Source organism: Euleptes europaea, chromosome 14 (genome assembly GCF_029931775.1).
Source record: "Euleptes europaea isolate rEulEur1 chromosome 14, rEulEur1.hap1, whole genome shotgun sequence".
In the NCBI taxonomy this organism is placed as follows: Eukaryota; Metazoa; Chordata; class Lepidosauria; order Squamata; family Sphaerodactylidae; genus Euleptes; species Euleptes europaea.
Genome location: NC_079325.1, coordinates 33,189,678 through 33,215,431, shown reverse-complemented (window position 1 = coordinate 33,215,431; position 25,754 = coordinate 33,189,678). Strand labels below are relative to the sequence as shown.

General features: G+C 47.6%; 1 protein-coding gene across 1 annotated transcript in view; it reads left to right on the top strand.

Annotated features, from left to right (window-relative positions):
* The first annotated feature begins 1,685 nt into the window (after nt 1–1,685).
* The window catches only part of PSD4 (pleckstrin and Sec7 domain containing 4), a 36,458-nt gene continuing 12,389 nt past the window's right edge, over nt 1,686–25,754 (top strand). The window contains exons 1-7 of the mRNA XM_056861014.1: nt 1,686–1,763; nt 15,021–16,138; nt 16,910–16,970; nt 17,127–17,565; nt 19,391–19,585; nt 22,381–22,461; nt 24,795–24,907. Of these exons, the coding sequence (XP_056716992.1) occupies nt 15,128–16,138; nt 16,910–16,970; nt 17,127–17,565; nt 19,391–19,585; nt 22,381–22,461; nt 24,795–24,907 (1,900 nt within the window). The 5' untranslated portion in view covers nt 1,686–1,763; nt 15,021–15,127. The remainder of the gene's footprint in view (nt 1,764–15,020; nt 16,139–16,909; nt 16,971–17,126; nt 17,566–19,390; nt 19,586–22,380; nt 22,462–24,794; nt 24,908–25,754) is intronic.

Below are 25,754 nucleotides of genomic sequence, written 5' to 3'. Positions count from 1 at the left end.
CTGTAGCCCAGGCAGCAGCCCCTGGCCAAGTGACAGCTGCCTCAGTGGTACCCCCAAAACTGCTGCCTGCCCCACACAGCAGCCACTGCCCCAGATTCCAGACCCAGGTGAAGGCCCTGGCCGCCTAACACCTGGCTACAGCAGCGGGGGTGCCCAGGGCTGCTGCTTGCTGTGGCACAGCAGACACCACTCCAGGACCGGGCAGAAGTCCCTCCCTGGCTGCCTGGTTGCAGCAGTGCCATGGTGCAGTGCCAGGGGCTGCTACTTGCTGTGCTGCTATAGGAGGGCTGGCTCGGCACTCTTCTAAATCTTAGGGAGACTGATGCCCTAGGCAATAGCCTAGGTGTGCCCTGTTCGGAGGCATCACATCACAGAATCATAGAGTTGGAAGGGTCCATAAAGGCCATCTGGTCCAACCCCCTGCTCAACGCAGGATCAGCCTAAAGCATCCCTGACAAGTGTTCATCCAACCGCTGCTTGAAGACTGCCAGTGAGAAGCAGCTCACCACCTCCCTAGGCATCCCCACTGAGCTTCCTGTCGTCGTCCTCCCAAATTCTGCCCTCCCTAGGCATTTCTCTCAAATCTCCAGGAATTTCCCAGGCCGGAGTTGACAACTCTATGCGCCTGGCCTCAGCAGGGGGCTTTGCACCTGAAGTATACATTACCATCTAAATGAGGGGCCCCATAAGACTATTAGTCCAGAGTCTGGTTACTTAACTGCGCTATTGTTGAGTGCAAAAATTCCCACACACATAATCTAATTTCATACTGTAGGTCCCTTTCTCTCTCTCTTTTATATAAGACGTCTGTGCTTCATAATTCCCTTCTGCAGTAAGTAGATTAGTGACTGGGTTAGCATTACTCCAAACTCTGCTGTTCCCCTAAAGGTCCCCCTGTTTCTTATTACTTCTCTCTTTCTCTTAGTGCACAGAGAGCCGCGTCTGTTCCTGACCCTGCACCTAATGAAAGAAAAGCGCCTACTCCTGTCAACCGGACTTAGGGCTCCTTAAGAGGGAGGGGCTCCGGCCCAAATCCCCCCACCCCCATTGCTGGCTTCATGGCAGTGAGAGACCCTTTGTTCCACGTCACAGCTGCTAAGCTGCAAACATCCCAGCCACGTTAAGCCTCGGAGGCAATAAGGAAGAGCTAGTGCTGGCGCAGCCCCCCTCCTCCTCTGCCCGTGCCACCCGCAGGAACTCACCAGCTGGCAGAGCCACACTGGCCGCTCAGCGTCTCTCCCCGTGGCTGGCTCCTCACAGGCAGGAAGAGGGCCGGGACAGAGAGTTGCCATGGATCATGTGGTTTCTGCTGCTCACTCACAGCTTTGTGAGTGGCTTCCTGTTAAGAGTGCAGCGGCACCGTTGTGTGGACACTGAGACATTTCTTCATGCGCTCAGCGTTTTGCCTAATCCAGGCAGCAAGAGAAATAGCTGACATCCTCCTTCAAGCTTGCGTTCCTTTTTCCGCAGAGATTTTCTCCCTCCGGGTGCCATGGAGAGAGGCAACCAGGGCCACTGATAAGCAAAACCAGCTCTAGTGACCAAGGACTACAGTGACTGAAGTCCCAGAATGTTTTGTTCCCACCTGGAGGTCTAGTCTGTTGGCAGGTCTGGAAGATCTTGTAGCTGAACGGAAAATGGATCGCTGGGATCCTTGCTCCCCTTTCTGCTCCAGACCAGACGTTGTGAATTTTTAAAAGGGAACCTGACCGATCTGGATCGTACAAACCTAGGCAGGAGGAGCTTGGCCAACAAAACTAGAGGTGAGTAAAACTCAGTAGATCAAAGACAGGCAGCTGGGGACACAGGTGGGGTTTAGGTCCAAAGGCCCTACACTTCGCCTCCCTCTTTTCTTGTTTTCTGTTTGCGGGCCTTGAATATACACCAAAGTGACAGGATTTAGAGGGGAAAGTGCAGCTGTTTCTTGACAGTCACACAATAGGAATTTAAGGGGACTCTGCCTGTTAACAATTGTTCTGCAGGCTGGTCACCAGGCTAGAATGGCATCATTACTTGGCTCAGTGCTCCTGCTGGCTCCGAGGCCTATGTCTGAGGATGCGATACAGTAAGAATCAACATCAAGTAGGTCCTCTGAGAAAACTCAGCAGGAAAACCCATGCCTTTCTCCTACTCTGTTATGGAGATCTGTGATTCCCCAGTGTGTATGTGTATGTTAAGTGCTGTTAAGTCGCAGCTGACTTATGGCAACCCAGTAGGGTTTTCAAGGCAAGAGACTCTGCATAACGACCCTGGACTTCCTTGGTGGTCTCCCATCCAAATACTAACCAGGGCTGACCCTTCTTCACTTCTGAGATCTGACGAGATCAGGCTAGCCTGGGCCATCCAGGTCAGAGCTGATTCCCAGTACATGCATTGAATCACCGGAAGGGCTTTTTGGATGCTGACTAATGTGATCCTTGGTGACTTATTTATTTTTATTTTTTAAATTTCTGTTGACCCAAGCCACTCAGGAAGGTGAGAAGCCAGTGATGAAATGAAGAATTAAGCCCTGTCTACTCTGTCCTAAACCACACCACAGTGTTTTAAGCGCAGTCCTCTTCCACCTAGGAGGGGTAAAACATGGAGTGTTATTGTGGCAGAGCAGGTCTGTCTAAAAAAAAATTCTGTATAACTGCAAATATACCACTTGGGCTCTGGAGCCCTTTTTGGGAAGGACATTGTTTCAGCGGGACTGACACCATTTGATGGTGCCACCTGAAGTGGAGGTGTCACTCAAAGGCCATAACGACCTTGTGGAACATCTCCCTTCCCTGAAACTTGTTAGATGGCACCTCTGCACAAAGCAGTAACTATTGTGGGAGCAGAATATGATATAGTGGCTGCTTCTGCTTGCACCTGTATCCCATTTTACCTGTTTGTGTTTTCCTTTAGCCTTGCACAAACCAAATCTTGCCTGGATGCTGAGCAATTAATTCCCTTACTTTCTTGGTCAAGGGCTGGAGGAGCGCCCCCCCCTTACTCTTGCTACATCATTCCTCTTGCACCATGGTGTACAAGGCCTTCTGCATTTCACTGTCTTTCTCGTATGTCACACTCTGACGCAGGGCATTTGCCTCTTCACAGTTTACCCCATGAGTTGGCAATGGTTTTGTCTGAGGCCTTTCTAGCAGCCGTACACCTCCATCCCCTCCCCTTTTGTTGATTTTTACTGTCCCAATCTTGACAAACTGCTCATGAGACCGTCTGTTTACGCATGGGAGGTTTTGCCTTTTTCCCCGTCCAGATTCTCAAAACTCTGCATGGGGGGGGGGGGGCTTATTTTTGAATTTTGAGAATTCGGATGGGGAAAATGTGCATCTAGAGAGCGGCAAGTCCAAGGCAAAACCTCCCGTGCAAAATGGCCATGCATCTGGAAAACTCTGACCCATTTCAGATATTTTCTTCAATCTGGGGTGTGTGTTGCAGACGCTTGGGCAAAGAGAGAGTTTGACCCCAATCATGAAGCCGCTCATCTACATTTGTTTCCTTGGAACAGGCTCATTTTTTTTCCAAAGCAGGATGATTTATGACAAACCCAGAAGCATTTTTTTTCCAAGGAAGGCACATTGTAGGGTGAGGCAGAGCGGGAGCTATGAATCAACAGTTTGCCTCCCCACTGTAGACAACAAGCGGGCTGATCCCTTCCCTTTCCCTCCAGTGTTGTTACCCGTATATGAAAATACTTATTATTGAGGTCAAGAGTTTTGCATTTAGCGGTGCCTCTGCAAGCTGGAACCTAAAGATGTCTTGGCCCCAGGAGTATTCTGCACCTGCAGTGCCATTTCCTCCAGGCAAGGCAGGAGGAGGGCTTATCGTTGTAGACAAACAGGAAATAGCTCGCTTGCCCCATCTCATTGACTCAAGAAACGGGTAAAGACCTGGCCACTGGGGAGGTGTTGGGTAAGTATGTGGTGAAACTTCCCAATCTTGGGGAAGAAGCTGGGAAAGGACTGAGAATGTACAACGGGGAAATTTAGTTGGTCTAGGGATAGTTATCAGAAGTCAGGCTGAGCTCCGTGGCTGATTTGTGGTGACAAGATCCGTTCTTAAGAGTCCGAATGACAATAGTGTTCCGCTCTGCGCCGCTGGCCCTTCCTGCTGTGAAGCATCTAGAACACCTTGGTTTGTGGTAGCAGAGACCGTCCAAAGCTATAGAAAATGCTACAGCAGAGGTCTGTAGAGCAGAAAATGGGATCAAATTCCACGTGAGAACTGAGTACATTTAAGTTGAAGGGACTAATGAGCATAGGGACCATGATGTGTGTTGTCCATGAATTATGTGCCACGGTGTCTCCTGATATGCAGGGCTCTGCTCCATGCTTGGAATCAGTCATGATGTCTGTTAAAGCATCCTGCTGAGAGAGATATCCATCAGGCCAAGGGAGACAGTCTGACGCTGCTGGGTACCGTGTATTTGAAGTCCAATCTTCCTCATCATCTAAGCAAGGGTGTGGCGGGAATCTTTTGACACCCCCCCCACCTTCTAGTTCGTTGTGCATGGCCCTCTCTGCCTGCTTCACTTACCAAAAAGCAACCCAGAGAAATGTGGATATAAAAGAACCTTTCATACAGAGAAGCATTCAAGCAATATAAGTAGTAAACAGTTTTATTGAACTTACAGAAAGAACATGAAGCAAAGGAGAAAGCAATATTTAACATATATGACAGTACTTAACAAACGTAAACATATTGACAGACAACAGATACAGAGGCCCCTGGGTCACTTCCAGAGAGAGAGACAGAGATGGCAACCATGCAAAGGGTCTGTGGTCTCTCAGTGGAAGGACAAAGAACTGGGGTTTTGGGTTGTTCCTTTATAGAGAGGAGAGGGGGTCCCAATGACCCCTCCCTGTCACATTCTTAGGAAATAGGTTTTCTGCAAATCATGACTTAATTGTTTAGAAATATCTTGTTCCATAATAATTCTTTCAATGTCAGTTTTGATATCTGATTGTCTTGTCCATCAATGTTCCAAAACAATCTTTTCCCTTGATTTGTTGTCTGTTTTTATAACCTTGCCTAACTTTTGGGGCATCTGATGTGCTTTGGGTGGTTAATTGCTGGCGATGCAATTACTTATGACCCTTTTAAGTCAGAGTCCTGCTTGGAGCTGATGTCAGCTAATAGCTGCTTTCTGAAAGTCAGGTCTGTAGGTGATAATATATGTGGTCAATTTCAACCCAAACTCTTTTAATATAGATTACTAATATTTTTAATATAAACTAATGATCAATACTGAAAATTCTCGCGACAAAGGGAAAGAGTTTTGTCCTCAAATTATGTGTGTGTAAATTAAGGCATCCTGTTTTCCAAGTGTATCCTTGATGTTCCCGATTGCATCGGAACTGGAGTTTTGATTGGTGGGAATGGGAAAGATGTTGTATGAGGAAGTCAATCCCTATCGGGAAGTCAATCCCCGGCATCTGCAGTTAAAGGAACCAGGCAAGTAGGTGATATGAAAGACCCCTGCCTGAGACCCTGGAGAGCCACTGCCGGTCTGAGTAGACAATACTGACTTTGATGGACCAAGGGTCTGATTCAGTAAAAGGCAGCTTCATGTGTTCATGTATACACGTGAAATTGATTCTCAAAGAAATGGCTTGATTTAGGTTATTTCAGAGGAGATTCGCCGTCTTTGGGGTGGGAGAAGGAGGATGTCCTGAATTTTTAGCCTTGCTGGCTCAGATACAGGTTGGGGAAAAGGTGTGGCATGGCTTTGGCTCTTGTTGAAGGTGGCACCACGTTTCCTAGGACTGGTTTCTAACTGGGCAGAAGCTTTTAATCACCACTGGCAAAAAAAAAAAGAGCATCTTGTAGCACCTTCAAGACTAACTTATCAGGGCATTAGTTTTTGTGAACATAGACCACTTTGGCAGATCCGAAGCACTACCCTCTGATGTACATCTTCCACCCCAATGAATTTGTTATTCTTTAAGGTGCCGTGAGACTCTTGGTTGTTTTGGCTGTAATAGACAGATGCAGCCTTTCCCAGGCTTTAATACCTTTAAAAAATAATTCTAGCATTATCTATACCCAGGCAAGAAATTTACAAGATGCTTCTGCAGGGGGTGTCTTTTATTTGTAAAGAGATACATGAGAACTCCCATGTTTAAATGGTGTGGTGGAGAGTTTTCGGCCCTAAAGGAAGAAAACCAGCATTACAAAGTAAGGTTGCCATCTTCCAGGTGGGGTCTGGCGAGCTCTGGGAATTACAACAAACCTCAGAGATCAGTTCCCCTGGAGCAAATGGTTGCTTTGGAAGGTGGACTCAATGGAATTATACCCCGCTAAAGCCCTCCTCCTCCCCAAACACTGCCCTCCCCAGACTCCACCCCCAAATCTCCACGAATTTCCCAACCTGGAGTTGGCAACCTTGTTTTACAAGGTGATACAAGAAAGGCTGTTCGGATGCATTGTGTTGCCGGGCCCTTGGGGACACCGGGACTGGCCCACAGCCCAGGGCAGCCACATTTCACACTGCATGTGCAGTTGGCAGGGCCGGTGCTTACCATTAGGGTTGCCAGGGGAGGGGAGGGACTTCAATGCCATAGAGTCCAATTGCCCAAGTGGCCATTTTCTCCAGGTGAACTGATCTCTATTGGCTGGAGATCAGTTGTAATAGCAGGGGATCTCCAGCTACTACCTGGAGGTTGGCAACCTTAGCTACCATTAGGCGAACTAGGCAGTCGCCTAGGGCGCAGGCCTCAGAGGGGTGCAGTTTTAAACAGATTAGTATCTTGGGGGGGAAAATGCAACTGACAATTTACATTGTTTATTTTAAGATAAGAACCACAACAGTGCGACGGAGTATCATTAATTATAACGGCTTATCAAAAGTTTTGTGCTTTTATTTTCCTACAAGACATCTGTTTTTGAAAATTGGTTGGCGGTGTCGGGGGGCGGGGAGGGCACAAGTAGTTAGCCTTGCCTAGGGCGCAAAAAATGACCGTCACCGGCCCTGGCAGATGCTCTGGCACGGGAAGGAAGGCATGCTAGATGTTGCGTACCACTCAAATCCTGTGGGAACGGGCTATCCCTGCAAGAGATGCGCCGGCTTTTGGAAGGGCCTCTGCCTTGTTGTGACTGAGTCAGCCTCCAGCACCACACGAATGAGCCATGAATGATAATGAACAATTTTTGGGGGAATGGGAGGCTTGGAGAACGTCCTGTGAAAATTATTTTTTAACGGGACCATTTAAAGGATACTCATTGATCTAATCCCTTACTCCTATTTTGTATTAATCTCCATAATTTGGTATTGATTTAATAATGTTGGATCCGACAAGAACAGGTGAATTAAAACAATAGTGGGATTAGTTCCGTTAGCAACAGATTACACAATTTAATTTTAGATGGAAGAGGGAGAGGGGGAAGTCATTTGATTGTTAAATTCAAAACACTATTTGGTTCTCGTAGGTTATCCGGGCTGTGTGACCGTGGTCTTGGTATTTTCTTTCCTGACGTTTCACCAGCAGCTGTGGCCGGCATCTTCAGAGGAGTCACACTGAAGGACAGTGTCTCCCAGTGTCAAGTGTGTAGGAAGAGTAATATATAGTCAGAAAGGGGTTAGGTTTGAGCTGAATCATTGTCCTGCAAAAAGTATCAAAGGTAATAGTGCTAATCATTGTCCTGTAAGTATCAAGAAGTATTACTCTTCCTACACACTTGACACTGAGAGACACTGTCCTTCAGTGTGACTCCTCTGAAGATGCCTGCCACAGCTGCTGGCGAAACGTCAGGAAAGAAAATACCAAGACCACGGTCACACAGCCCGGGTAACCTACGAGAGCCAATGAACTCTGACCGTGAAAGCCTTCGACAATGTTTCGAAACACTATTTGTTTTTCTTTTTTTAATTATTATTATTAGATTGTTTTTGTTGATATATTAAATGAAGAAAAATTAAAAAAATATTTAAAAAGAAAAGAGAAAAGAATGAGCCATGTGCCATGTGCGTCTACTGCAGGCGATCTGGAAGGGCGCCGGTAGGTCCGCAGCAGAAAAAAGCAGGCTGGTTGCAACAGCTGTGTGATTCAGGCGCCGAGAGCTTTGCAGCCGGGCTGGGCGGGCCTCCCTTGCGTGCAAGCCTCTGGGACTCGCGGAGAAGGGACGTCCTCCCCTCGCCTGCAGGCAAAGCCGGGCCGGGCTGCGCGGGGAGCACCGCCGGCGGGGTAAGTGCCGCGCCTCTCCTCCCCCGGGGCCCGGGCGTCCCCTGCACCGCGCGCGCAGGGGACACCGTGCAGGCATCGTGGGGCGCTCCGCTGCCGGTTGCTGCTGACCGCAAGGCGGCGGCGGGGCGCTCGGAAGAGACCCGCGCCGATGGCCCCTTATGCGCGGGAGGCTTTGCCTTAAGTTTGCCGTTCTCTATTTTTTTTAAATATGTTTTATTATTTTTCTTCATTTAATATATCCATAAAAACAATATAATGATAATAATAAAGAGAAAGACAAATAGTATTTCTAATTTAACAATCAAATGACTTCCCCCCTCTCCCATCTAAAACTAAATTGTATAATCTTTTGCTAACGGAACTAATCCCTATATTATTTTATTCAATCTATTCTGGTCCTATCCAACGTTATAAAGTCAATACGTAATATAAGAATTAATACAAAATATAAATGAGGGGTTAGATCCATGAGTCCCTCATTTATATTTTGTATTAATTTTTATATTGCCCTGACCTGGATGGCCCAGGCTAGCCTGAACTCATCAGACCTCAGAAGCTAAGCAGGGTTCAGCCCTGGTTAGTATTTGGATGGGGGACCACCAAGGAATACCAGGGTTGCTGTGCAGAGGAAGGCACTGGCAAACCACCTCTGTTAGTCTCTTGCCATGGAAAAACCCTCAAAAAGGGGTCGCCATAAGTCGGCTGCGACTTGACGGTACTTAACACACACACAGATCCATGAGTATCCTTTGAATGGTCCCGTTAAAAAATAATTTTCACAGTACATTCTCCAAGCCTCCCATTCCCCCCCAAAATTGTTCATGATCGTTCTGGTTTATCAAAGCTTTAAGCGTCGCCATCTCGGTCAATTCCAGCGTCTTTGGGTTTTTCCACTCTCTAAATGCACGTTTTCCCCAGCCGAATTCTCAAAACTCTGCCTGGGGGCTTTTTGTTGAGTTTTGAGAATCTGGATGGGGGAAATGTGCATCTAAAGAGCGGCAAACCCAAGGCAAAGCCTCCCATGCATAAATCCCCTATATGAAGCTTAAGCTTCAGGGGCCCTAATCCTGGAGGGGACCCTAAAGCAACTTTATTTTTTTTTAAATGAGTGAATTTTGTAAAAAAATCAATGGAGTTTTTAAAAAGTGTTTGTAAATAAGGCGATTTTAGTGATAGGATCATAAGCCAACTGGTTGGAAGTACTTGATATTGACCTTAGAATATGCTCTAATGCCTATTTCATGTGGTCTCGAAATGTCCCTGTAATTGGTCAGATTTCAAAATTTTCTCCGATGCTTGCAGCGCCCGAACCCCTGCTGAGCTCGCCAGAATCTATTCATAGCCTTCATTTTTGGCAGCTGGATCCTCGAATCCTTCGTTGGTGCACAGCTTTAGTTCTATAGCTCAGCCCTAAGGCTAGAGCCAATCGGAACCATAAGAAGACATCTGAATTATCAATTCAGCCTGCACTCCTCTCGCTTGTGCAATTTAACACCAGAAATCAGATTTCCACCTCTTTGTTCTAATGAGCCCCCTCTGATGACCTTCTACCTCTCTATTAGAGGATGAACCTATACATCTGCCATAGAACAACCCCACTGAAGAAGATAACAGTGGTTACCCAGATCTTGTTGCTGGTGGGAAGGGACTCACTGTATGGGCCATTTTCAAGGACTCCAACCCACCACCCTGTTCTCCGCCAATTGGGCCTCAAGGTCCTTGCAAGGGCAGCAAGGCCCTTTGGACCTTGTGGGATGTTGCCCTATTGTTGCTGGTTGCGAAAGGGACCCCCAAACAGTTCAAACCTCAGGGTCCCAGAAATGTAGGGACGCTGCTGTCCGCACGGAAGAGTTGCCTTCATGGATCAGACCATGGAGGCACAGGGGTAAGGGGGAGTGGCATTTATTTTTAGCTAATTTACAAGATGAAACTCGCCTGCATCCTGGTGGCTTCTCCCAAGTATGTAGAGGCCCTGACCTTGTCTGTGGGTGGCCTGGTTTTTCAGCCTTGGGGATTGGCACGGAGCCTAGCCACTTTACTGTTAGATACAGTGATGACAGACCTATCCTAAACAGTTAAGACCCAAGGGATGTCCAGGAATTCTGAAGTCCAACCATTCATTATAAATTTGTCCTGCCACTATGGAACTTAGCACAGAGAATCACCTAATAAAGACTATAATGAGGCCAAAATCCAATAGATAATTGCTAAGTTATAGGAGTTTTACAATTTTTCTTTGAAGGACGATCTTTTGTGCTTACAACCATTTTTGTGCTGGTGGTCCAGGTGCTATATTCATTTTCTCTATTTGCTGGCTTTTAGAGTAACTCTTCTCAAAAAGGGCAAGAGTCCAGTAGCACCTTAAAGACTAACAAAAATATTTTCTGGTAGGGTATGAGCTTTCGTGAGCCACAGCTCACTTCTTCAGATACAGCTAGAATGTATCTGAAGAAGTGAGCTGTGGCTCACGAAAGCTCATACCCTACCAGAAAATATTTTTGTTAGTCTTTAAGGTGCTACTGGACTCTTGCCCTTTTTGACTACTGCAAACAGACTAACACGGCTACCCACTGTGAATTATCTTCTCAAAAAGTCAACAGTGTTGCTGGGCTCTTGCTCTTCATTACTTTGGTCAAAATCTGTTATGCATTCTTAACATCTGGAGATTGCAAAGTTCCAGTTTTAATAATTTAAGGGCAGTTTATGAGTACATATCTATTTGGCAAAGGAGGTTTCCTGGGTAGAGTTTCTTCGCCAAAGCAAAATGGCAACCATTTGAGTAAGGATGCCATCACTGAAAGGGCCCTCTGATCCTCACCAGTGGAAGCCAGGTAGTAGTCAGCACAGAAGGCTGCACTGGATTTGCAAAATCCAGCTGATAAAGGAGATAATGGAGCAGACAGTCCTGAGCCAGGCTGACCAACGGTCCTACTCGATATTAGCCAGCTTGCCTGTGTTGACTTTGCCCAAGATAGCCGTTGACTTTAAGCGGAGTGAGAGTGAAAGGGTTGAGGAAGATCTGGCTTGTTCTTATGGCATGTTTATGTGCTAAGCCAGATAAAAGGCTTTTCGTTAGACTGCTTCACTTTATAAGGGCATGAGGATTGGCAAGAGGGCACCTGTTTTTCTCTCTGGGATAACTGTACCAGCTTCTGTCTGGAGCTACAGGGCTGATGAGTTTTCCTCCTTCCAGACCTTGAGGAGAGGGTTCCTCTCATCTTCTGATTCCACCTTTTCAAATAAGTATTTCAGCTTTGAAGTCTTTCATTTTCAAGTTCTGATGTCATCGGGTTTTAAGACCACTGGGCATCAGCTGGAGGGATGCATTTATTTATTAAAACATTTATATCCCGCCTTTCCTCATGGTTCAAGGCAGCTTGCAATAATAGTTAAAAACATTTCCAGTTTAAAACAAAAAGCAAAATGGCAAACCCCAAATCTCCCTCCTCCTCCCTTACTGGGTGACTTCAACTATCATCAACATTGACTGGATAAGGTGATGGCGCAGAGACAAAATTCCTAGATACCAACAGGGTTTGTGCCTTGGAGAATTTGAACATGGATCCGACTAGATAGGAGGCAGCCCTAGATGTGGTCCTGGGCGGCGCTCGAGGCCTGGTGCTAAATATGAGTGTTGTTTGGACAGTAGTCAAAGGATGAAAGTTAGCCTATAAAGTCCAGCAGAACTGTATTTGATTTCGGAAGCAGAGATTTCTAAAAATGAGGGTATTTGTCAGAAGAAAACTAGAAGGGAAGGTAAAGAGGGTCACATCTCTTTAGGGTGCTTGGAAAATATTTAAATCCACCTTAATGGAAGCTCAGGTAGAATGCATGTCTTAAATTAGGACAGCTACTGTGTAAGAGGATGCTAGTGTGGTTAATGGGTAAAGCGAAGGAAGCTATAAAAAGGAAGAATGTTTCTTTTTAAAAGTCTTTCTTGAATCAGGTGAACAAGAAGGAGCACAGACTGGCAAAACAAATGTTAGATAATATTAAGGCAGGCAAAAAGAAAATATGAGGAGCGTAATGCTAAAACCACTAAGATAAACAATACCTTTCGTATAGTATGTTTTTTTTATTTTATAATAGATATGGAAAGATACAAATAAATATATGAGGTGCAAACCTCACAAAGAAAAGAAAGAATATAAAAGTTATAAAAAACCTATAATTAAGATCAAACTGAGGTTGCAACAATACATACAGTTAATCTAGCATATTGTGTATGTGTGTAAAGTGCCTTCAAGTCTCAGCCGACTTATGGCGACCCCTTTTTGGGGTTTTCATGGCAAGAGCCTAACAGAGGTTGTTTGCCAGTGCCTTCCTCTGCACATCAACCCTGGTATTCCTTGGTGGTCTCCCATCCAAATACTAACCAGGGCTGACCCTGCTTAGTTTCTGAGATCTGATGAGATCAGGCTAGCCTGGGCCATCCAGGTCAGGGCAATCTAGCATATTAATATGCTGTATATTCAGTTAAACTAGCTTACTAAACTCACATTCTCTAACTACCATCATCTATACAATCTTTAATAGATCTAGCTTACTACTTTACATTTATATATCTAAGAGGGTATTACATTATGTTTACAATCCTCTACATTTTTTTCTTCATTACCTTCACATCAAGTTTCTGTAATATCTTGTTTACAATTTCTAAGCAGTATTTATGACAATTTATAAACAGTACCTTTAAATACATCAGCAGAAGGAAACCAGCCAGAGAGGCAGTGGAGCCCTTAGCTGGCAGAGGGGTGAAAGGATAGCTAAAGAAAGAGGAGATTGCAGAGAAACTGAATGAATTATTTCTGTTGATTTGCATAGTGGAGAATGTGGGGCAGTTACCCACAACAGCGATACAGTGCAGCAGCAACGGGGTTTCTACATGGCAGGTTTCGTTGCAGTATCTTTGTCCCATTCCCCCAGCAGTGACCATCCCTCTTCCCCAGTCACGGGGCTTTTCAGTTTTTAAAAAAATCAGCAGTTGAATGTCATCATTTTGATAGAATGTTATAGCAATACTGAAATTCTCTGCATTCCCAGCTTTCATTTTTTAAAAAAGTCCCTATCCCCTTTTCTTGTGGAGATATGCCTTTCCTGTTATATCTCTGCAATGGAAAAGGGCTAAAGAGTTAATTTTTAAAAGATGAAAGGCAACAAGAAGGAATTGCTACTGCGGGGATAGGGTCAGGGAAAACGGCTGCCATGAGGGCAGGAACATCCAAACTTTCCTACCCACGCAGCAACCACCCAGACTTTACTGTCATCTTCCTCAAAACTTCTCAGCAAAGCAGGTTTGAGAAAGATTGGAGAGAAACTGGGGAAACCCCAGGGGATGTCTGCATGTGCCACAATGCTGCGGGGAAGAAGGAAAAAACCCTGCTTCCTAGCAGCATTGAACCTGTGTGGAAATGGCCAGCATACAGCACCAGAGAAAAACCCCCAAAGTGGCCAGTATTGTAATGACCTTGAATAGATCTATGGAGGAGCTGCTTTTGCAATTCTCCGTACAATATGTGAAACAGGATGCAGGAATAGATGAACCATTGGTCTGATCTAACATGACTGCTTGTATAATGTTGACATTGCAAGGAAATTAGCTCTGTGTCCTCTGATATATTTTTTAAACATGCGTAATTGGTCTTGGGAAACCTGCAGAAGAATGATGGTGATTCGCTGAAGCCAGCTTTGCTATGTTAATGCAAATACCTCTACACATGGCATTTCATTGAAAGGGATATTGCAAACAAGTACTTGTCTTGTGCTTGACTTGCAGTTGCTCAGCTTTAGTCAGAGGTCAAAGCAAACTGGATTTTGGAATCCGGTTTCATTGTGAATAGTTAACTCTTTTAACAACCCAGACAGGGCCTTGATGCGCACAGTTTCATCCTCTTGCTTTCTTTGCTTGAACTTGTGTGCCTGATACTCTGACTCTTGGACCTTTGGTTTCCTTGTCCCTGCAGACATTTCCTTTATCAGATCCATGCCTGCTCCTGCGATAAGAGCACCGAGGTGTCCTGCTGTCCATTGTGTACAGAGGAAATTTTTATTAACAATGCAATCCTAAAAAGAGTGACGCCCTTCTAAGCCCGTTGATGTTGTTAGATTTAGAAGGGCGTAACCGCTTAAGACTGCACTTTGGCAATATATGGAAATGGTAAAATATTTGGAATGAAAGCCCCTTTTGCACCTATATGGTCAGGGTACTTCATAATCCTACCCCTTCTTTCCTCTTTTGATGCAGCTTGAAAGAAGGGAGGAGCGGCAGTATCCTTTTAGCAAACAGAAAGCATGTCCAAGTTGTGATGGAGTCTTCAACCTACCTCCATTTAAGCTGGAATTTGGGATTCGAGTTGTATAGTCCCTGTTGGCTAAGAAATCGTTGGCTGGAGAAATGGGCTATAAGCAGCTGCAGCAGCCCAGTTTTCTGTCTGTAGTTTGCAAGCTGTTTTACCCAATTCTCATTGGTTGCGTTAGAGTGATGAAGTTGCCATCAGGCTCTGAGCAGCTTTGGATCTGGGCAGAAAATCCATATCCTAGCCCTTTAGCAATTACTTCTGTCCCCACACATTTTGCTTTCCCTTTTCCCTCTTTTCCTTTCCTCATGTTTTGTACAGTCACTCCATTTGACTATGCATTTGCCAGTGTAAGTTACAGAAGAGATCCAAGCATCGTTTCTGTCGTGTCTGTGTCCCTGTGATTATCTGAATCTCTTACATGCAAAAGCAAGCATTTGCAGGGGTTTTTCGAGGTGATTGGGCTTTTCAGAAAGTCCAAGTGCCATGGCTTTCTGGCTTTCGTTTAATTAAACGTTAACCCACATGCCTGTGTTTGCTTTCTCTTTTCCAGGGTAAGCAGGAGAGCCATGGAATCTGTGTTGCTCAATCCTTAGCAAACAAGATGCGGGCAGGGCTCGTCTTTGGCTTAACCTAAGTGGACCATTCCTGGAAGCTTCCATGGTGAACGCCAGAATGGAGCACTCCGGACCACCCCACAGTTCAGACCTTATGGACTTCCTGGCGAATTACGGAAGAGGTGAACTGAGCTGTGAAACTGGAGGTAGTTTGGGGGAGGCCCGGGACCTGCCTCTGTATTCTGAAACTCTCCAAAATGAAATGGTGCCTCCCTCTTCCCTCTTATGCCTTGAGAACTTAGATTTCTTGCAGGGGACCTTGGAGGGAGCCAGCAGCGATCCTGAAACACCTGCTGAGAAATCCTTTCCAGCATTAGCTTCAGATCTCACTGCAGGGCCTCTTCCAGGTTCACAGAGCACAGACATCTTCTCTGAGAAAGTGGAGCCGCCCCAGAGAGAAGCCCTTCACTTGGAAAACTTGAAAAATCAGGAGACAAGCAGCAATGATGCCACCCAGGCAATCTTCTGGGCCGGCATTCTTCAAGCCCAGATGTGTGTCATGGACCTTCAAGGCGAGATCGACAGGCAGAAGGAGCCAGAGACGATCCCGTGTCTTAGCCCCGAGCAGATGCCAGAAACACCTGCCTCTCAGGACTTGACGGAATCCTATGAGCTTTTGCTCCTGGACAGTGATAGTGAGGAGTCAGAGGAGTTATCAGAGAGACTGGAGGATCAGGAAGGCTCCTCTGAGGAGGAAGACGAGGACGAGGAGGTGGAATACTTGTTTTACAACAATCCACTCTTTCAAGAGAGTCCTCACCCAACAAGAACCACCTTTGAAGAACAAACCTTGGGGGGCCATCCGGAGGGAAGGGCTTGGGTGGAAGATGAGGAGGGAATACTGGACAATGGGCTGGTATCTGAAAAACAGGATGGTGTCCTATTTCACCAAACAAGTGTTGCAATAAGTCCTGAGGCTCCGGACTCTCCCTCTCTACCTGAGCTGACCTCATGCCCTATCCCAACCTACATGCCTCATTACCGCTCCTTCTCCCCTTTAGTGATCACAGAAGGGGATAATGAAAGCGATGGCCCTGCAGCAGAGAACGTAGAGGTAAGGTCATTGCCTGTGAGGCATGGTGGCGGAGTCCAGCAGAGCCCCACTTCCCATGTTGCTTTTCTGTACACTCCCATCTACAGCGCAGTCTCCTTAAGGCTGATGGATGTGAGCCTTAAGAAAGTCTGGCTTTAATTTCAATGTTCACTCCCTGCCCCAGGATGTAATGATGGCTGCCAACTTGGGAAGGCTTTAAGAGGGGAGTGGACCTGTTCATGGAGGAGAGGGCTATCCATGGCTACCACTCAAAATGAATACTAGTCATGATGCATACCTATTCTCTCCAGTATCAGAAGTGCATGCCTAATATATTAGGTGCTGTGGAACACAGGCAGGATGGTGCTGCTGCAGTCATCTTGTTTGGGCGTTTCCTAGAGGCACCTGGTTGGCTACTGTGCGATCAGACTGCTGGACTTGGCCTTGGCCTGATCCAGCAGAGCTTTTCTTATGTTCTTATGACCCACGAGTCTGATATCTGCCGTGCTGGGGTTGTACTGTTGAGTGAACCCACGTAGGAATGGGCTAAGTCACATAAGTGATAGCCATGTAAAAACTGCTCGAAACTCTCCCGGTGTTGGCTCCCTCCCTCTTTTCCAGCCGCTCCGTTGCATCCATTGTCGTGTGCAGGAGCAAGCCTTCTGCATATAGTGGCAAACTCTTTCAGTGGCCTACAGAAATCTTAAAGGACAGAGGCAGCGTGGGCCAGTGGAGCCAGGGTTGCCTTTCACCGCAAAGGCTGTTTCCATGTTCTCCTTCTGTGTCTTCTAGGACCAAGGATGCTTTGCAGACCAGCAGGCTGATTCCCACCCTGGAAGTGTTTCGGTTCCAGGTGAGTCCTCTCCGCAAACGAATGCAGGTGGCGATGTGGGATGTAAAAAGATCATCTGTGCCGCCCTGGAGAGTGAGGCTATACAGGACCGTGCAGAACGGGTGAGGGGTTTGTGGAGCAAAAGGCTGCCGTATAACTGGCTTACCCATCCTCCAGGTGCAACACAAGCCACGGATTCGTCGGGTGAAGGCTTACTGTTTTCGGACTCCAACGCCTCCCTTCTGTCCGTTTTGCTGCAAGAACCCAATGAGAACCACCAGCCCCCGCCTCCTGCAGAGATCAGCAGGACTCCTCCCGCCGCCCAGATCTTCTCGGCCCCTGATGCAGAGCCGAGTCTGCGGCAGGAGACGTTCAAGCCACAAGCGCCCTCCTGCAGCCACCCAGCTCCTTTCTGCGCATGGGTGGAGGAGCCTGAAAGAACTTCCTGTCTGCAGGAGGACGTCAGTACCAGAGATTTTCACTTGGTCGCATCTGAAGGTGTAGACAGGAAGCTAGAAAACTCAGCGGAGGGGCTTGAGATGGTGGAGGTGCCCACTGTGCGTGGCGATGAGATCTTGGAGGAGGAGGAGAAGACGGAGGCTACAGCGACCCCCTGGTAACGTTTCTCAGTCCCAGGCTGTTGGCTTCCTCAGCTGCTTTCAGTTCACCGGCCACAATATCCTCTAGCTGTGGTTAGGGGTGTGGCTTGGGCCAAGGACAACAGATGCAACAGGGCAGCCATTTCGTGGAAGGCTTCCTTTAGCTAGGCAACTGCTGCTTTCTTACTGTTTTGTAAGGCAAAATTTCTGGCAGGGTAGGAACTTCCGCGCATCACAGCTCACTTCTTCACATACTGTTTCGTGTCGCCCTCTGATTTTCTCTGGTGGTTGACTGCTGCCTTCCTCTTTCTGCTAATACCCTTCTGCCGTGTGGTTTCTAAGGATCGGAATCCATTTCCACGGGCTAACCCCTCTCTCTGCTGCATGCCAGGGACTTCTGTTTACAGAGGAAAGGCTGTGCACAGTGTGTGTTTGTGCCCCTGTGTACGTATTGCTAGCCAGCTTTGCCCTCTGGCAGCTGTTGAGATTATGAACACAGCTGTTAAGGTTGTCGTGTTTTAGGTCTGTTCCCCTGGCAGGCTTGCGAGCATCACACGGCTAATGTCTTTTGGGCGTTTCCTCCTTAACCCTAACATGTTTGCGCTAAATCTGAAAGCTTTAGATCTGTTCACTGTATGCCTCCATGGAGTTCTTAGGGGAATTCATTTGGAAACTTGATGTTTTGAGAAATTTGCAAGCAATGGGGACGAATATACACATGAACACACATGAAGCTGCCTTATACTGAATCAGACCCTTGGTCCATCAAAGTCAGTATTGTCTACTCAGACCGGCAGCGGCTCTCCAGGGTCTCAGGTAGAGGTCTTTCACATCACCCTCTTGCCTAGTCCCTTTAACTGGAGAGGTCGGGGATTGAACTTGGGACCTTCTGTTTGCCAAGCTGGTGCTCTACCACTGAGCCACAGCCCCTCCCCTAAATCCATTTCTAAATCCATTTCTAAAAATTTAAATTTAAAAAAAAAAGGAAATTTGGACATGGGTTGTGCCTATTGCTGCTTCCCAGACATGCACAGAGCATTTGAAAACCTTGAGTCGGCCTTGCCTTTAACCACCTGGCCAGCATCTTAAGCAGGGCCCGTGGCACCTTTCCCTGGGCATTGCCGGAATCTGTACTACACCTGAGCAGCACCCTGTCATACAAGCTGCAACAGCTATCCAAGGGCCAGCTGTGTGGTGGAGTGACTGACTGGAGACTGGGCACTGTGGAGTGGGAAAACTGCTGGACAGAACAGTTCTCAACTGGGGAGAGCTCTGTGAAATGCCCAAGGACAACTCTTGGCGGCCGCACAAAGTGAGAGAACACAACCCTTATGGACTGGCGAGGGAGTGTATATCTCAAACTCTCCACCCCTGAGGAAACAACACAAAACGAGCCATGCTGGTCCGGTGAGAGGAAAGCCTTCAGGGGAATGTGGTGCTGTCAGAAAGGGTAAAACTAGCAAGCACAGGGGTGCTCTTTCACTGGGGAGGCAAGACAGCGGCACTGGTGCAAGGGGATCCAGGAGTGGCCTTTCAGCAGCCGCTCCTTCAACAGATTGCTGTGATGTTCCCCTGTGTTGCCAGGTCATCTCTGACCTTTAAAGGGGAGGAATCTGGGGTCTGGGTTTGGATTGCTGAGAGGCTCAGGATTAATGTTTAGTATCAGTTCTGCTCAGGGACATGATGGCTGTCAACAGTGTGGGTGGGAAAGTTCCCCTAGGAATGATGACGGGCCCAGAGATGACGGTCTCATGTTATTGTAACTGCAGCCCCCCGCCAAGGTGGTCACGGAGTGTCCATGTCCCAGCGCTTCTGCTGACATCCGCCTCTCTTTTTCTGCAGTTGCTCTGAAGAGTCCACTGGGGAACCCAGCAAAACGGGGGAGACGCCGCACGCCAAGGAGCCAGCAGAACCCAATGGTTTCCTCGTCGTGAACGGCACTTCTGGAGACCGGGCTGCAGCACAGCGGCTGGCAGCCCGGCTCTATCACTTGGATGGGTTCAAGAGGACACAGGTGGCTTCATTTCTCCGGAAGAAGTAAGGTCTTAAAAAATGTCAGTGGTCCTTGAAGGTCTACTTACTCAAGTGCCTTGCACTGGAGCACCTGGGAGAATGTACTTACTTTCCCCCATCTCTTCTCGGGCAGGGAGCTGCAAAAAATCCAGACCGCTGCCTGCTCTCTAGATCCCTGCCCTTTGGGACTGGTTGTTTTGTGTTTTGTTGTTTGTGGCTGGTTGCCATCTGTAAGACCAGGGGTCCCCAACTTTTTTGACCCTGTGGGCACACTTGAGAATCTGACACTGCATGGTAGGCACAGCAACAAAATGGCTGCCACAGGAGGCAGAGCCGGCCACAAAATGATTGCCCCAGCTCAACTTCAGTAACACAGCGTAGATCCTTGTGCTGTGGTGGCAGCTGCTGCCAAAGCAACATTTGAAAAAATCTGCACAGCCAATCAAATCTCCAGTAGTCAATCAGAAGCCTTACTGGGCAAGAGCCCTACCTGGCCATGCCCACTTCCTAAGAACACTTGGTGGGTGCCAGAAAAAGTGTCGACCGCCACGGTGTCCATGGGCACCACGTTGGGGATCCCTGTGTTGTAAGACACTGGCTAATCACTTTATTGCTCAATAAAAATCTTTGATGGTAAAGCATGTACCATCTGCCTTGGAGGAGGCAGAAGTTAGATCCTTGCTGGAAAAAGAAATCAGTTGTGTGTCCTGGTCTGACCTGGATAGCCAAGACTAGCCCGATCTCGTCAGATCTTGGAAGCTGAGCACGGTCGGACTTAGTAATACTTGGATGGGAGGCCACCGAGGAAGACCAGAGTCGCTACTCAGAGGCAGGCAATGGCAAACCACCTTTGTTTGTCTCTTGCTTTGAAAATTGTGTGGGGTCACCATAAGTTGGCTGTAAGTTGGTGGTACTTTCCTTCACCACCACAGACCCAGATAATTATAGATCAGTCTCCGATTTTGGTTGGCCCAGCTACATTTGGATGAAGCAGACTATCCAGGTCCATTTCAGTCAGGGTTCAGAGTTTTGGAACCCACATTGCCTTTGTGGATGACTCAGCCAAGAAAGAATGAGTTGGGCAGCATGACTTAGTTTCTGCTCCTGGACCTGTCAGGTTTTCAGTGCATCACTGTCCACTTTTGTCCAGTGCTTATTTTTGATGGAATTGCGCACTCCTTGAAGGATTCAGTTTATAGCTTGGGGGTGCTCCGAGATTCAGCATTGCTGCAGGAACCTTAAATAACAACTGTGGGCACGGGCAGCTTTTAGCACTTAGACTGATCTGCCTACGACAAGCACCAAAAGATACTGCCATTTTCATTCAAATCTTGGGGGCTTATATAGGCTAGACTGCTGTAATGTTCTCTGTATGGGGCTGTCTTTGAAGGCTGTCTAGAAACTACAGAGCATCGGTGCCCCAACAACTGTGCCATGTACCTAAGAGTTTCCAAGCTCAATTCAAGGTCCTGGTTTTCACCTTCATGGATTAGGTCCGCAGGTTCTGTGGCAGCATGTGGCCCCATATAAGCCCTCTAGGGCTTCCAGTCTCAAGGCAGGGCCTGGCTTTTCCCCAGAATTACAAATCATCTCTAGACTGTGAAGTTTAGATTCCCTAGAGCAGTGGTTCCCAAAGTGGGCAGTACCACCCCCTAGGGGGCGGTGGGATTACCTAGGGGGGCACTAAGAGGCAAGGGGGCAGCCAGGGGGTGCTAGAGGTGGGCCCCTTCAACTGTGTTGTTCACTAATTTACAATAGATCAAGCTATGGCACCATGCTGGCAAATTTGGTGGAAATTATAAAAAAAAAAAAATCAGACTTTGAAGAGCTGGTACCACTGGATCAAGTTAATCAGTTCCGTTGAATAAATTTCAACTAAAAAGTTTTAATTTGATTTTTGAATAGATGTTCAGTTAATCGTTACTGTTTCGAAATTTTATTGTTCTTATCTTCTTTAGTGCTTTTTATAGGGTAGGGTAGGGGGCTCTGGGGTTGAGCTTGTGGATCCAAGGGGCAGTGGCCCGAAAAATTTGGGATCACTGCCGTAGAGGAAGTGACAGCTTTGTATGGTGGACTGTATGGTGTCACGTCCTTGCTGAGCTCCCTCCCCTTCCCAAGCTCTGCTCTCCCCAGGCACCACCCCCAAATCTCCAGGAATTTCCAGAGCTGGAGAGGGCTCCACTCCTGAAATTCTTCAGGGATCAGCATCCTATCTCAGATGAAGGCAAGACCGGCACCCCCCTTTCCTGTGGTCACTCCAGCACTATGGAATCCGCTTCCCTGGGGGGCTGGCCCCTTCCCCCCTCCCTTTCCCCTTTCCAGAGGCATTCACTACTGCCGTTTTAGAGCTGTTGCTGCTGATTCTCTCAGCTGTTTACTGCTGTCGTCTTTTGCAAACTGCAGGTGGGGCTTTATGGGGTTTTATGGCTTAGCGTTTGATTTTAATCTGGAAACTGCCTCAGGAGGCTCTTGATGGGAAGGATACATAAAATGAGGGTAAATAAGCAAACAAATAAAGTGGATTAGAGTCCGTAACGGAAGAGTGACCTTTTTGTCCCTTGGATACAGAAGGTAACATTTTCCTGTGTCATTTAGTGCCCCTCTAGATGGAGTGAGCGGGGAGGTACAGTTTGAAGGGGACCATTTTTTGTTCTTGTTTTAGGAAGTGGGAGGCCTAAAGGAAGTGGATTAGAAATGTCCCAAGTAGTTGGGAGTGCCCCTACTGACCATTGGGGGCTGGGACTGCAGAGCTGGCGAAGTCTGTGGCTGGAATATACCTTTCCTGAATCTCCCTGCTCTTTCCATGTGTTTGTCCCCAGCAATGAATTCAGCCAGATGGTATCCGAGGCCTACCTCTCGTTCTTTCAGTTCAGCGGACTGACTCTGGACCAAGCTCTGAGGTAACGCTTCTTTCCATGGGATTGTGTTTATGCTTTAACAGTAGAACTGAGGCAGGACATGATGGAGGTAATAGCGGTGGGGAAGCTGAGGGGCCGTCATGGCACCTATTCTGTAGCCTTCTTTGGGAAGAGGAGGGGTAAGGGATGGCTGGATCGGAGGGTGAAGCTGCCCATGAGACAAGGAAATGCAAACGAAGAGTCCCAGCTTCTAGCTCACCAGGGCTCTGTTCAGTGGCTCAGCACGGCAAAAACCTGTTAAGACATCACAGGAAGTGGAACCAAGCAGCACCAGGAGGCCAACAGCCCCTGCCCCCAAAGTTGGATTCCCAGTAAATTCTGGGGAGGGGCTGTAGCTCACTGGTAGAACATCTACTTGGCATTCAGAAGGTCCCAGGTTCAGACCCCGGCATATCCAGTTAAAGGGACCAGGCAAGTAGGTGATGTGAAAGACCTCTGCCTGAGACCCTGGAGAGCTGCTCCCGGTCTGAGTAGACAATACTGACTTTGATGGACCAAGGGTCTGATTCAGTAGAAGGCAGCTTCATGTGTTCAGATACAGGAATGTCTGTTTCTTTGGTATGATTCAATCTGGTGCTCCACCCCACTGGCCATAATGTGACAGAGAAATCCTTCACATTATCGGACGGAAGGCTACCAAGACTCCATTCCTGTCCCTATGGCTCAGATTGTTAGTGGAATGAAAGGGAATGGGAGAGTTTCAGAGGAGACATGGGGTAATGGAGAACTAGGTCTTACCTATGAAGAGATGTTATGAGTTATGATGATGGTGTTCCTAGTTTATTTATTAAAGTATTTATACCCCGCCTTCCCCTTGTGGCTCAAGGTGGCTTACAATTCCAAATTTTAAAAACATACAAAGTAGATAAAACTCCAGTTAAGCCTTTCCCCCAAGAAAATGCCAGTAGCGAATGTCTCATTAAAGGCCCGAACAAATAAAACAGCCTTGCAATGTCTCCTGAAAACCTCTGAAGATTTTCTAATGAATTCTAAAACTTCTGAAGTCAGCGGCCTCCCCTCCCTCCTCAGGGCACTCAGTCCATAAGGCGACAGCTGCTGTAGAAAAAAAGCATGGTTGGGCTGTCATTGATGCCAGGAAGGCTACCTTTAGAGCAGGTACACCCTATAGGTAGAAACCTGAGGACCATAGTTGGCACATGGGGACATACGGGGAAAGAGTCAGCATCCAAGGAGGGAAGGAAAAACTGTCCCTTACTGAAAGTGAGTCTGGGAAGGGGGGAGCCATTTTATCTGTCAGGCAAAGAGATGTACTCTCCTAAGTGAGAGAGAGAGAGAGAGTCATTCTGGTCCCGTCCCCCTCCCATTAGTGAGAGTAAAGATCCTCCAGCCCTGCAGGAGAACAGTAGCCAGCGTGGTGTAGTGGTTAAGAGTGGTGGACTCTAATCTGGAGAACCAGGTTTGATTCCCCACGCCTACACATGAAGCCAGCTGGGTGACCTTGGGCTAGTCACAGCTCTGTCAGAGCTCTCTTTGTCCCACCTACCTCGCAGGGTGTCTGTTGTGGGAAGGGAAGGTGATTGTAAGCCGGTTTGATTTTGCCTTAAGGGGTAGAGAAAGTTGGCATATAAAAACCAACTCCTCCTCCTCCTTGATGAGGCAAGCCATTTCCCTGGGGTGGCACAATTAGAGCTTGAGCTGCTGTGGGAGAGAGGGAAGAGTTATACTTTGGCCTCTTCAGTTGCCCTTTTGGGCAGGGGCTGAAGGAACAGGTAGTGCCCAGAGAGACTTGTGAGACCCAGTCCGAAAGAGAGCCTGTGCGGTGTAATGGTTAAGAGTGTTGGACTATGGCTGGGGAGACCCAGGTTCACTTCCTCCCTCTTGTCATGTTGCTTGCTGGCTGCCCTGGGGCCAATCCCTCTCTTTCTCACGATACATCGTAGGGTTGTTGTGAAGATAAAACAGCTGGGGGGCGGGGGAGAACCATGTATGCACCCTGACCTCTATGGAGGGAATTTGGGCTACAAATGTAACATGGGGGAGAGAGTATCCTGAACTCCTCCCCACCCATGATATACCCAATGCAATTTGCTGGATGCTGGGATGGGCACAGATAATTGTGAGGAGGGGAACTGGCACGTTCCCCTAGGGTTTTGGTTTGTCTTGGATTGTCTTCCTAGTCATGTAAAGCAATCAGAGATGGAAGCAGATTGAGGGGTTATTATTTCAAGATAATTAATTGCTCACGTAAACAAGCCCCATGGGGAAAATAGCTGGCCTCCCCCCCCCCCTTGCGTCTCACATCTGTCTATTCCACAACTCATTCTTGGGCTTTCATTGCCTTTTCCTGTTGACAGGTTGTTCCTGAAGGCTTTTGTGCTTACAGGGGAGACCCAGGAACGGGAGAGGATCCTCCGGCATTTCTCCCAGCGCTATCACTCGTGCAACCCCGAGGCCTTTCTCACACCTGGTAAGGCACCTAAATACCTGTTAAGGGACATTCACTGTGGGCTAGGTCTGCCCTGCCCAAGGGGAAGTTCATGCACTGCACCGTGCTCTGGGTGATACCATTGCAGTTCTTGGTTGGGAGGGCTGGATCTGACTCCAGGTTGTATCTCATTGCTCAGATTTATCACCCAAGCACGAAAGCAGGACCCTGAGAGCTTGTGGTACAGCAGGGAGTGAGGAACCTTGGCACAAACCCCGATGTTGCCTTGAAACTCACACACACCTTTAGGTGCATAAGCATTTGGGGCAATGCAAGCACATTTTTGTAGTTCCTCCTGAATTCCTCTGCATTGCACTGTGTTCTTGCGAGTGCCTTGCAGCATGGTGGACCATGCTGGCATCTTTTATTGCCTGCCATTTGCTTAAAAAGTCACATGCAGAAACTTTATGCAGTGGCATTCCCTCACTGACACGTATTCCAAAGCGGCTGAGTCTTTACATAAGAACGTAAGAAAAGCCACTCTGGATCAGACCAAGGCCCATCAAGTCCAGCAGTCTGTTCACACAGTAGCCAACCAGGTACCTCTAGGAAGCCCACAAAAAAGACGACTGCAGCAGCACCATCCTGCCTGTGTTCCACTGCACCTCTTTCAGCCTAGCTCTTTCCTCACGGGAGCTGCAAGCCAGCCCACATCTCACTCGTTTTCCATTCTCCAGTCAATGTGACTTTAGCGTAGGGAAGGAAACAAAGCCTCAACCCATAAGAGTTTGAAGGGGAAATTAGCAGTTTGCAGTGCAAGGCAGGAGGCTGTTGCAGCAGGGAAATGCCACCAACCTGCTTGGCAAAACCTTTGGAGCTTAAAACATTT